General features: G+C 41.2%; 1 protein-coding gene across 1 annotated transcript in view; it reads left to right on the top strand.

Annotated features, from left to right (window-relative positions):
* The window catches only part of LOC103265692 (ATP-binding cassette sub-family A member 9-like), a 49576-nt gene extending 41433 nt beyond the window's left edge, over window positions 1-8143 (top strand). Inside the window, exons 15-22 of the mRNA XM_021715159.1 lie at window positions 1473-1633; window positions 2007-2082; window positions 2153-2247; window positions 3150-3269; window positions 3445-3585; window positions 4286-4365; window positions 7441-7496; window positions 7629-8143. Coding sequence (XP_021570834.1) covers window positions 1473-1633; window positions 2007-2082; window positions 2153-2247; window positions 3150-3269; window positions 3445-3585; window positions 4286-4365; window positions 7441-7496; window positions 7629-7727 — 828 coding nt within the window. The 3' untranslated portion in view covers window positions 7728-8143. The remainder of the gene's footprint in view (window positions 1-1472; window positions 1634-2006; window positions 2083-2152; window positions 2248-3149; window positions 3270-3444; window positions 3586-4285; window positions 4366-7440; window positions 7497-7628) is intronic.
* Window positions 8144-12594: the final 4451 nt, after the last annotated feature.

Genomic DNA, 12594 nt, shown 5'->3' with positions numbered 1-12594 from the left:
TCTTCCTGTAGAATCTTTGGGTTTGAGCTTCCTGTGGCTAGAATGCCCTTCACTTTAAAATGTACCTCCCCAAAAGACCTTCTCCTGACTGCACTACCAGCTTAATTAAATTGTTCCTGCTGTTCTTTAGCAAATTTATTTCCTTGAAAGCATGAGGCAGAGGTTATAACTAGTTCACTTATGTTTTGCTTGTTTATTTCTGTTTTTCTCCCCAGCATGAAAGCTCTTTGAGGCAAGTTTAACTTGTTCTCTCCTCCTTTGTATTGGGGACAGAAAATATAGCAAGAAGGTCAAGGGCTTTGGATTCTGAAGGCAGATCCCAGCTTCAGGTCCCAGGTTATATTGTGTGACCTTGTGCAAATTTCTTAATCTATGAACTTGCTAGTTGTCTCCTGCGTAAAACATCAAGGACAAAACTACATTTAACACATATAGGGTTTTCTAAGAATAAGACAATGTAATTCAAAATGTATAACAGTTTTAGATTCTGGAACACAGCAAGCATTAAGTACACATTAGCTGTTCTTATTTTGTATAGCGCAGTTCCTGGTTCATAAAAATAACAAATGCTATCATGTACATGTTGGTTCCTAGGGACTAGACATAGTACTAAGGGCTTTTTGGTTACTACATAGCTCAGGATTCCTCAGCTTTGGTACTCTGATATTCTGGACTTAATTTTTGTTGCAGGGGGCTGTCCCATGTATTGTAGGATGTTCAGCTGTGTCCCTGGCCTCTACTCACTAGATATCAGCAGTACTGTCCCCAACAACACACATACACACACACACACACACACACACACACACACACACACACACACACACACATTGTGACAATCTAATATGTCTTCAGATACTAAATGTCCCCGGGGAGAAGGATTGCCCCAACAGAGAACCGCTGCCTTATTGTGAGAGAGATCCTATCATTATAACTACTTATCCCTGAGGAAACTGAATCCTCAACAAGCATCTGTACCTTTTGAATGCTTGGAAATATGAGTGAAGTCAAGGAACAGACAATCAAATAAGAAGCCTTGAATTCAACAATGGTATGAGAATTGGTAATAAAGTCTAAACTATAAGGGAGGGATAAAGCAATGTGGAATTACTGCCCTTTAAATTATTGAGTTTTTATCACCTTTTCCCCAGAGCTAAGTGATTACAGTAAGTTCCCTACATGTGAATGAGTTCCTTTCCGAGTGTGTGTTCATAAGTCCAATTTGTTTGTAAGCCCAACACACTTAGCCTAGGCACCTGACTAACCCAATCAGCTATATAGTACTGTACTGTTACATCTTTGAAAGTTTGCAACGTGAATGCTCATATGTAGGGGAATTACCGGACTTATTTGCTTGTGTACACCTAGCACCTACGTGTGAAGAAGAGTACGTCACTGAAACACACACTTACACGCACATACATGCACACAACATTTGGGACAGAGTCTGAGAATCAATTTATCTTGTATAGGTGATTTTGAAAGGGAGCAGTGGAGAGGACACCCTCGGGTCCCTGGGGTACTGTCCTCAGGAGAATGCATTGTGGCCCAACCTGACGGTGAGGGAACACCTGGAGATATATGCCGCCGTGAAAGGGCTGAGGAAAGGACCAGCGACGATCGCCATTACATGGTATCCGGGGGAGGGGGTATCCCATTCCACTCACTCTCTGCTGGGGATGTCCTGGTAATGATGCTCACACAAAATGGAAGAAGGGGGCTCTACCTGATGACCCCATGCTTGTGAGAGAAGACCTGGTCATCTAGGACTCAGCTCACTGTTGTTTTCTCTCACTTTAAGCCTGAGGAGAAAACATTTTTTGGATTATTCATAATATGGAAAGAAGTAACTGAAAATATCAGTTTGATGACCATGAAAGGTTCACAAAATTTCCCATGTGATTCAGTGCTGCGACCACTCTGGCTGCTCTTAAACTTTAGTGTTTACTCTGATTTGCTCGTTCACCAGTGCTCAGGGTCATGTGAGCTGATACTGTTTCCTTCAGGCTAGCGGACGCGCTCCAGCTGCAAGACCAACTGAAGGCTCCCGTGAAGACCTTGCCAGAGGGCGGGAAGAGAAAGGTACAGCCAGGCTCGGGGTCCCCCGGGGTACCCACAGCGGGGTGCCGACAGACTGTTCCTCTCATTGCAGCTGTGCTTCCTGCTGAGCGTCCTGGGGAACCCGTCGGTGGTGCTTCTGGACGAGCCCTCGACCGGGATGGACCCTGAGGGACAGCGGCAGATGTGGTGAGGAGATGCCAGGGGGTCCTTCTATGCCAAGGTGTAGAGCCTGTGAAAACTGGCTTTCGAAGTTGTGGTTGACTTGGAAAGCGGAAGACACTCACATCATCAGGAAAAGCAATACTAAGGGGAAAAAATTACCTGATTTCATTTCACCACCAGTGTTTATGGAGGAGAAAAAGTTAATTTCTCTGAACTTAACATCCACTACAAACAATTTTTCGTCTTAGAACTTCTGGGTAGCCATGGAACATTTTAATACTGGGCAAAATAAGTCTAATATTAAGCTTTAAATCTTTCTGCAGCAACACTTAAGACACAATTCTTATAAAGAAAAGAGAGACATTCCAAGTCTTCAATATATTCTGTATTTATTTTAGGAAATGTATGAATTCTATCCCTTTGTACCTATAAAGTGTATGGTATACGTCCTTGTTATCATGTGTCTTAGTAAGTTCTCCTCACTTTTTGTCTTTTTTCTCACTTCTCATAAATATTCCTGAACTCAGCATTTTCCATTTTCTTTTTTTGACTTTAAAATTGTCTTTATTGTAAAATTGTGGGGTACAATTCAGGGTTAGGTATGCAAATATCCATTGTAAAGGTGCTTTGGTGATGAGGTGTGCTCCCCTCCCCCAGGCAGATTTCGACCCCACCTGCATTTTTCTAAAGAACCTTTTAGCCAACATTATTCTCATTTCATCCCAAGCCTGTTCTGAATTATAAACTCTAACCCGTAGTTTGGTTATTTCCATGCCTATCACCCCTACAAAAATTCCTTTTTTGTCTAATCTGAGTTTACTACTAATATCTGTTTCACATTTTTGTCAAGGGAACGTTCTTTTAAAAAATTCCACAACACCTTAAGCATTCCCCTTGGTTCACATTTTCTCTTGACCTAACTTTAGGCAGGTGATCCGGGCCACCTTTAGAAACATGGAGATGAGTGCCCTCCTGACCACCCGTTATCTGGCAGAGGCCGAGGCTGTGTGTGACCGAGTGGCCGTCATGGTGTCGGGAAGGCTGAGGTAGGTGCCCTGCTAAGCCTGCACTTGGCCCCTTAGTCCTGAATGAAGGTCATTTGCCTGCACTGCCAGGAACTTCCGGGTCTACGTGGCCCTTCACCTGGCCCCAGAGACTGAGTTTCACCAGCTATAGATCTCTTTTTTTCCCTTGACCTCATTCTGCTCCTCCTCCCTCCAGATGTATCGGTTCCATCCAACACCTGAAAAGCAAATTTGGCAAAGACTACCTGCTGGAGATGAAGGTGAAGACCCTCGCACATGTGGAGCCCCTCCACGCAGAGGTCCTGAGGCTTTTTCCCCAGGCTGTTCGTCAGGAAAGGTAAACCCGGGTGGCGTTTCCTTTGTCTTGGTTTTCTGCTTCTATTACGGTGATAGAAATAACAACTTTCTCTTCTCATTTTTACTTTGTAACTCTATGGCAGTTGTGGGTGCCTTAATTATTAGAGAAAATTCCACAGGAGGGAAATAAAAGAACAAAAGGCTACTTTGGAAGCTGACTCTTGTGAGGGAATTAGCATTTGTGGGAGCTCTACCATGTGCCAGGTACTAATTCATGCATGCACTTATGTCATCTCAGGGGTGCTTTCTAGGTGGTAAAACCATTCCCCAGTAAAGGCGAGTACCAGGCATCAGTCAAAGCTCGGGGAATGACATCTCAGCATTTTTTGTTATTAACAGGAAGGACACTTGAAGCTCAGAGCAGGCAGACAGGAATTGAATCTAGTGCATATTACTTCAATGTGATTCTCCTCTCACTAAGAAGAAAGATGAATACTACTGCTGCTTCCCTTCTTACTGACAAGTTGTTCTCAATTTCCTCCCCTTTGTCTTCCAGTCCTTTTCTTAGTAAATTGACTTTTCCTTTGTCAAGGAGTATTTACGTTCTGTGTCTCCAACGCCACCCAGACACGCATGCTTAAACAGATTGTTGACAATGTTGCTGCTCCTTTTTAGACAAGCACCCACGAGGGTTTCGACCTTGAAGCCTGGAGCTCAACCTCACTGTCTTTCCTTCACAGGCTCTCCTCCCTGATGGTCTATATGTTGCCTGTTGAGGACGTGCAACCTTTATCACAGGCTTTCTTCAAATTAGAGAGAGGTAGGTAAGAAGGGTTATTTACAGACAAGAGTCTGGAAAACAGCCAAGTGCAAACCTCACATAAAACCTCTCTTTAAAAATACATGAACACAGAATGGTGATATTGCATCACAAACAAACTGTTAAAACTTCTAATCTAGTGTTTCTCAACAAGTGGAGATTTGGCAACTTCTAAAAATATTTTTGGTTCTCACAACTTGGATGGTGGTGTGGGGTGCAGCTGGCATCTAGTGGGTGCAGGCCAGGGGTGGTGCTAAACATTCTGCAATGCCCAGGTAAGCCTCATAAGAAAGAATTACCTGTTCAAAATGTCATCAGTGCCGAGGCGGAGAGACCCTGCTCTAAAGGAACAGGGCTCTGGGGGAAGGAGACCATTTAAGGCTACAGTATCCACACATTAATACAAGTAGAAAAACATAAGTTTGATTTTGTCTCTGTATTATTCAATAGCATTAGATATTGATAAAGGTGTTCCCTCTCTGTTCGGGTGTGCTATTCCATGACTCTTTTTTAGACCTTTGAATTTTGGTCTTTGCATATACCGTGTTGATCTGTCAGGAGCTCAGTTTTTGCCTGTCAAGTTAGAATATTAAACCCGATAAGTGGATGGAACTGCACACCTCTTCTTCAACTGGACTTTCTGGCTTGTTGTTTTCCTTCACTGGGGGCTTGAGCATCCTAGCTTTTAGAGGTTCTTCCTGAGGCAGAGTTAGGATTTCCCAGACAGGTTTGGGGGTTTTTTTTCACTTTCTCACCCTGTTGCTAAATCTCGCTTTATGGTCTACACGGCCATTTTCCACATGGACCACACTGAGCATTTTGGTTCCAGCAGCTCGTTTTGCATCATTCCAGTGGGAAGAATTCCCACAGTGGGATCAACAGGAAGCATTTTAAAATAGATTAGAAATAGAGATATTGATGCTCTAGGAAGGATGCCATCCTAGAATACAATGGAGCCCTTTCTTCCCTCCTTCCTTCCCTCCCTTCCCTCCTTCCTTCCCTCCCTCCCTCCTTCTTTCCTTCCTTCCTTCTTTCTTTCTTTCTTTCTTTCTTTCTTGCCTTTATTCTTTTTTTTGAGTTGAAATCTCACTGTGTTGCCCAGGCTGGAATTCAGTGATAGGCTCACGGCTACTGCAGCCTCGACCTGCTGGGCTTAGGTGTTCCTTCTGCCTCAGCCTCCTGAGTAGTTGGAACTACAGGTGCACACCAGCACACCTGGCTAATTTTTAAAAATTTATTGTAGAGACAAGGTCTCTCCAAGTTGCCCAGGCTGGTCTTGAACACCAAGGCTCAGGCAATCTTGCCTCTGCGTCACAACGTGCTGGGATTACAGACGTGAACTACTGCACCTGGTCTGGAGCCTTTTCTTAAAAGCCTTCTAATGTCTCTGCTTTCAAAAATGTTCTCTCCCACTTCAAATTCCTTTTGCAGTGCTTAATTTGCCAACACTGAGGTTCTCATTTGGGGGAACAAACAACTTTTTATCACAGTTTCCAGCCCCACTTTGTGACGATAACACACAGTACAAAATGCGGTTGTGTAAGCTATCATTTTTTTCCTGCAAATGATGTTGGGACACTTACATTCTCCACTGCTATGCATATATCGAATGAACTAGGCCTGGTGTCGTGCGAGCAAAATGCACCCCCCATGACAATTCCTTTGCTTTGCTACAAAGAGTCATCCTTCTATGTCACCAGTCACTTTTGGGTCATGCACACTCCAGCCAGACTCTAGTGTCACATGGCCCTTCCAGGTCAAGCTTGCCTCAAATTTACAACTCCAATAGGATGGTCAGTTTTATCTCTTTTCTTAGTCTATTCCTTCCTTGATGCGTAAGTTAATGTTTTGGACCTCTCCAGGGTGGGGTGTAAGGGGAAGGGAGAAAGAATAGTATGGCGGCAAAGCTTGATTAATCAGTAGAGCATTAATAGGGTACCAGGGCTCCTAGGTAGAAATGAAGAATCCCTGATTCTTTCATGAGTTGCTGCCATGGGTTCCTTGAAGACTTCTTCTCCCTTCCCCATCCCTAGGGTGGATGAGGCCCCCTCCTCTTGGCCTCTTGTGACCACCTTGCAGTCTCTGTGCTTCTTCCTTGAAGTCCCTTTACCCTCCCAGGTGATCCTCTCAAAGTACCTCCCCTTTGAAGTTCGTGAGAAACACACAAGCATCTTTGCTTCCCCACCCTCTACAAGTACTCGGCAAGTACATGTTTCCAGACGTGAGACAGGGACCACTCCCTGGAGAAACGATAGGAAATGCCATGGCAGTCTCATCGTGTCCAAAAGAAATCTTTGCTTTCCAGTCTCATCTTTCCAATCATTAATGTCTTCGTTTTAGGTATCTGCATGTTTGAGATCTCAGTCATAGTCCAAATTGGTATCAGATGGTAAACTCAGTAATTCGAGGAAATTGTGTCAGTCGAGGGACTGTTTGCCAAAGTACAAGAAACAGGGCAATTACCTGAGGCTGGAAATAGCAAGACTGTTACCATTCTTAGGTCCAAGAGGACTAAGAGAAGCAGCAGAGACCTGAACCTAAGAGTAGCGTCCTGTAGAATATGCCACCCAGAGAGAAGGGGTAGCCTTCAATCAAGGCGCAAACTTGGTGTCAGGGAGGGGATGAAAGAATAAAGGCCTTGACCTCCCCTCTCCTCTGCCCCTCCTGTTGGATACTCCATCAGGGGAACCCACCAGAAGACATCATCTGTATGTCAGCCCCTGAAGTAGAGAGGGGGGCAGAGAAGAATAAGGACAGATACAGAGGGGCACATGATAATATTCCAGCACAGAGGGTGGCATCACTTAGCTTATCTTGCATAGGTGTTCTGGAACCTCTTGTATTGCTTTCCAATCTTGTGCTGCCTTTGCCAAAACTCTTAGAAAATGAGACAGTATTTTCATCCTGTTACATGACTATATGGTGCATTTGCTTTGGACTTTATTTAGTCCAAGAATATTTATTACCTTATATTTTATATTTAAGTTATATTTGCATGTATTTTTGTAGGCAACTTGGTAAAAAGCCTTGAATTTAAAAAAAGTGAGTCCCTAATGCATATCCATCCTTATGCAGTTAAACAGAGCTTCGATCTGGAGGAGTACAGTCTCTCACAGTCCACCCTGGAGCAGGTGGGTCCTCTTAGTGATTCTCTATCACCCACAGGACATCAGCGTTTAATATGTGCATGCTTTTTGCCCTCCCTTGAAGGTATAGGAGATAGCATGACATCCCTCTTTCTTCATGTTTACTTTCCATTGTAGGTTTTCCTGGAGCTCTCCAAGGAACAGGAGCTGGGTGATTTTGATGAGGACCCCGGTGCCTCGGTGAAGTGGGAACTCTTCTCCCAGGAAGAGCTTTAAGGCCCCAAATACCCCGCTTCTCTTTAAGCTCGTGAATCTTTTTAAGATAGTATTTTATAGCACCGATATACCTTATCTCAGACTTTGGAAATACATGTTATATTTTTCCTCAATACTGTGTCTTATAGTAGAACTGGGGTGACGTCAGGAGGGCAGTGGTAGGACATGAGGTAGGGCCAGATCACACAGCCACCATACTAGCAACTAAAGCCCATGTTTCCCCCTGTGTTAAACTTAAAAATACAGTTATTATAAAATTGTCTACATGTCAGAGAATTATGCAGAAATTGCTTAATTTTCTTTTTCTGAGCTTCAGAATATTGGTTATTTTCTTATATTTTGGATTAAAGTATAAATTAAGACATCCTATTGATGTCAGCAAAAGAAGAGTCTATTGATTTTCCTTTTCGGTCATTTTTCAGACTTTAGATTGGAAAATCCATGTTTTGTCTGTTGTGACTATAAAGGAAATTTGAAATCTGTCAAAATAAACAATTGCAGTAAGAATTTAAATGTTGAAGTTGATGAACACAATTAAAACTCATATATTACTTACTGGTTTGAAACATAGTTTTTATTTTTATTTTTTTTAAGTGATGCAAGGGTCTACTCTTAGGTGAGCCATTAAAATTTCATAGTTCTTAATTTGCTGTATCCAGTTGGTGACCTTACAAACACCTTAAAATCAGCATAATAGACTTGTACACTCTTATGTAGGTGAATTTTTGTTGTTGTTACTGCTCTTATTATTGCTAGCTAATCAAACAGTCAAAGGAAATTATGTAACAGAACTTTATTTTCATTCTTGTTATTTCTTGTACCCTGCTAGTTTATGAAAATAAAACACTGCTATCAACCTATGAGAGTAGCCATTAGACTTTGGTCAATGAACTCCAGATTCCTTATTTTAGAAAAGGAGACATTAATACTGGCCCTGCTAAGTCACTTAACTTTTATGAGTCACAAATGACTTGATACAAGTCAACATGTTGAAAACTATATATTCATAGTAGAGAAAGTATTCCTTATAATGACCCCAATTGCCAAAGACTGTGCCATTATCATTGTATATAAAGCTTGCCCCTTAAATAAGACTTGATTTCTAAGATTTGACTCAACTGCATTAATGACACTCTATTAGACTCAGGAATTTCGTGAAGCATTTTTCAATAAAAGAGTGGTTGATGTACCATATTCTGGGAGCTGAACAAGAGATACTTACATCGTTTTAGCATTCTGAGAGTATGTTCCCAAAACTAGAAAATGAGGAAAAGTATTGCTAATAATCTCAGTGAGAGTCAGTAAAGTTAAAGATTTATATCCGACAGTCCTATAAAAGAAACCGAAGCAGTAAACTTGAGTCACACGGAATTTTAGACCTACAATAATTTTAGAAGCTTGGTATGATAATGGCAATATTCTTGGTATTTATAAGAGGACTAAGAGTACACATTATCAGTTAAGTTCTGTACATACATTGATTATTTTATGCAACCCTCTTAATAACATTACAAATAAATATTCTTATTTATATTTGGCATTGTGGGAAGAAGACTTTCTAAAATGGTTCAGGAAAATGCCCTTCCCTAATCTCTGGATCCCATGGATATGATTGATGCACTGTTACTCCATTGTCTCTGTTTATGTTGCATGACACACTTGACATTAAGATAGAAAGCTTAAATACGTGGGCCTGTTCTAATCACGTGGCACCTTAAATGTAAAGAGCTTTCTCTCTTCAGTGGCAGAAAAAGAAGTCACAGTTATTTGAAACCCCAAGAGGACCTGATACTTTGTGTCTGTCTTTGAAGATACAGGGGCCACGGGAGAAAGAAGGGGGGCGCCCTCTACTGTAGCAGCTGAGAGGCCACACAAAAGGGAAAGCAGCTGCCACAGAACATTTTGTGTATCAAAATACAGAGATTGCTGAGATCTGAGGGTTTGTTACAACAGCTAGTATTACCCTGACTAACACAGTAGTTCATGCCCAGAAAACTACGAAAGAAAAAACCTGGAATATTTCTCATGCAGGGCATTGACGCAACCGCCAAAGACCTTTGAACGGTTCCATGCTGCCTGTCTCCAATCCTGCCTGGCGCAGAGCCCTGCCAGCACGATCTGTCTTCCCAGATCACCCCAGGGAAGACTCTCTGGCTAGTTGATGCTTCCTTCATTCTTGGTGTATTTGCATCACACCATCCTCAAAGTGTCTAGCCAAGCAATAGTCACTTGCCTGTGCTAATATAAATGCTTTTTCTTGTTTTGACTCACTGAGTGATAGCTATGGCTAGTTCAAAGCAAAAAGGTTAAAATCTTAAGTTATCACTGTCTTGAAAGGGATCTTTTATTGTAAGTTGGTGGAAATATTTTAATGTCTTCTTAAAATCCCTCCTTGGGGACAACCCAACCCAGGACTCTATGCCTTTGGGTGAGTCCACTCTTTCTCCTATTAAAAAAAAAAACAGGAAGGAATCTCCTCACTTAGATATATAAAGTTATATTGTATGAATGTTTGGAGTATTTGAAGTAGAAGGTAAGACTATTTTGAAGATTTAGTCAATGAAAGCATTACAATAATTATGAATACATAATTTTAATGATACTAAACTTATTTATTTTTATATGAGATGTGAATTTCTCAGCAGAGACACATTTCACATTTTGTGCTAGAAAATCCTTTGCTGGGGAGGTTGACCGGTATATTTAGCGGCGTCTTAGCCTGTATCCACTAGATGCCAGTAGCACTCTCCACCCATGTCTGACAGCGCAGAATATCTCCAGGTCTCCCACGATCTCCCGCAATGCACCAGACTTATGTGCTCTTTAAATCAACACATAATTTTGTTATCTTGGGGCAAAGTGAAAGATGAGGACTACATGACAGTCGGTCTCATCTCCCTCTTTAGGAGTTTCAGTTATACTCAGCACATTGGGCCAACCAACAAAAATGTCTCTTTTAAAAGAAACCTAGTAGATTAGCAATGAAAATGTTTAGTGATCAGTAAAATATATGTGTGAATGTTTGGATCATAATTATTTAAAGTTCATGCCTTTTAAAACCTTTTTCAGGAGTGCACAGACTTTAGTCTGTAAATTATTTCTATGAAGGAAAAAGAAGACCTCAACAGATTGTAGTATATGTTGAATCAGCGAAAACTCTGACAAAACAAGTGTGGCCAAGACTACTGGAAACAAAATGAAGTTTCTGTTTCCTGGGGTGGCCCTCCATTCCTTGGGGTGTCTTGGTGGGAAAGATTAATGCTGAGGCATACATATCAGCTTGCAGGGGAAAAAAAGCCTTAACTTACCCTGATTCCTCACCTGATACCTGGAAATGCATTTTAATCAGCAATACAGAATCATCTTCAGATTCTGGGCAGAAAAGGATCTCAGATTCATCCCACTGTCATTTGCTAATTTCACAAATGTAGAACCTGACAGATTCTGTTACTTGTTCATAGAGAATAGAGATAACTTTATCTCAGGTCACAGTTAATTTTTTTAGACTTATTTTTGGAAACTGAATTTTAGGATGCAAATGAATTTTTAATATTTCTAGTTACATATGATGAAATACAAGATTGTAATAACAGGCTGGATAATGAATGGCTTATACATCTCTCCTCGCTAATAGACATATAGTAAATTGTAGCTTGCTTGGTCAAGAGAAAAGTCTCTTTTAGGGTTGACTTAGTTTGAGTTTGTACTCTTCTCTGTGGAGTTTCATGCTGTTCGAGAACCACATTGCCCAGTCCTTCATTTAGTATACTTAATGCTGAGCAGATTTTAAAGGTGAAGCCCACTGACTGAGGGTTCTGAGTTCAGGAAGCAATAAGCTGAAAATGGGGGAAAGGACCATCATCTTAAAAAAAAAAAGAGAGAGAAAATTTAAGCAAAATGTTTCTGTCAGATAATGCAGATTTTATACTGCCCTTTTTATCATTTAGTTTCAGCTAAACTCGTGTTATTCTGTCACTTTGAGTAGCTCAACTTGCTCAATATTTGGTTATTTTCTATTTTCAAACTCTGTTCTATTAATTCTCTACGTCATTCATTTTAGATTATTATAAGAGAACTTTTAGTGTGAAGGCCAATCCATACTTTGACCTACCTTCCAACTCTAACCATCTTTGACCCCTTTCTTTATCACTTAAATGATACTTGCTGGTCATATTTTACCTTGATCTTGCAGCCATGGCCTTCCACCAGACCAATTCTAAACTCCCAAACTCCTGAGTCCTGCAGTTTCCATTCCTCTTTCAATGTGGCTAAGCACTGCTGAAGAAAATCACTGATCATGCTTCTCAAATGCAATAAAATGGTGTGTATGTGTATTTATTTTGCACCTATCAATATGCTGTAGAATCAATAAATATCCTTGGGGATTTGAGACATGTATAAAAATTGAACAGATTAATGCTGTTTTTGTTTGGAAAAAAAGACTACTTTCTTAAAAAAATTTCCCACATGTACATTTATCTCAACCAGGACTTTGATTAAATTTTGCTGCTATTATTCAAATTTAAAATATTTTCAATGCCCTTGAGAGCAGACATTCTTTTTTTTTTTTTTTTTTTTTTTGAGTTGCAGTCTCACTCTGTTACCCAGGCTGAAGTGCAGTGGCACCCTCACAGCCACTGCAGCCTCTATTTGCTGGGTTCCGGCGATCCTTCCACCTCAGCCTTCCAAGTGACTGGAACTACAGGCGTGTGATTTATTGTAGAGACGAGGTCTCACCAAGTTTCCCAGGCTGGTCTCGAACTCCCGGGCTCAGGCAATCATCTCACCTCAGCCTCCCAAAGTGCTGGGCTTCCAGGCTGAGCACCTGGCCAAGAGTAGAGATTCTATATTGCTGATCAGAAAATTG

The sequence above is a fragment of the Carlito syrichta genome, unplaced genomic scaffold (genome assembly GCF_000164805.1).
Source record: "Carlito syrichta isolate Samal-C Ts95f unplaced genomic scaffold, Tarsius_syrichta-2.0.1 Scaffold306757, whole genome shotgun sequence".
Classification (NCBI taxonomy): Eukaryota; Metazoa; Chordata; class Mammalia; order Primates; family Tarsiidae; genus Carlito; species Carlito syrichta.
Note: the sequence above shows the minus strand (reverse complement) of the source record. Positions and strands in the feature narration are given on the sequence as shown.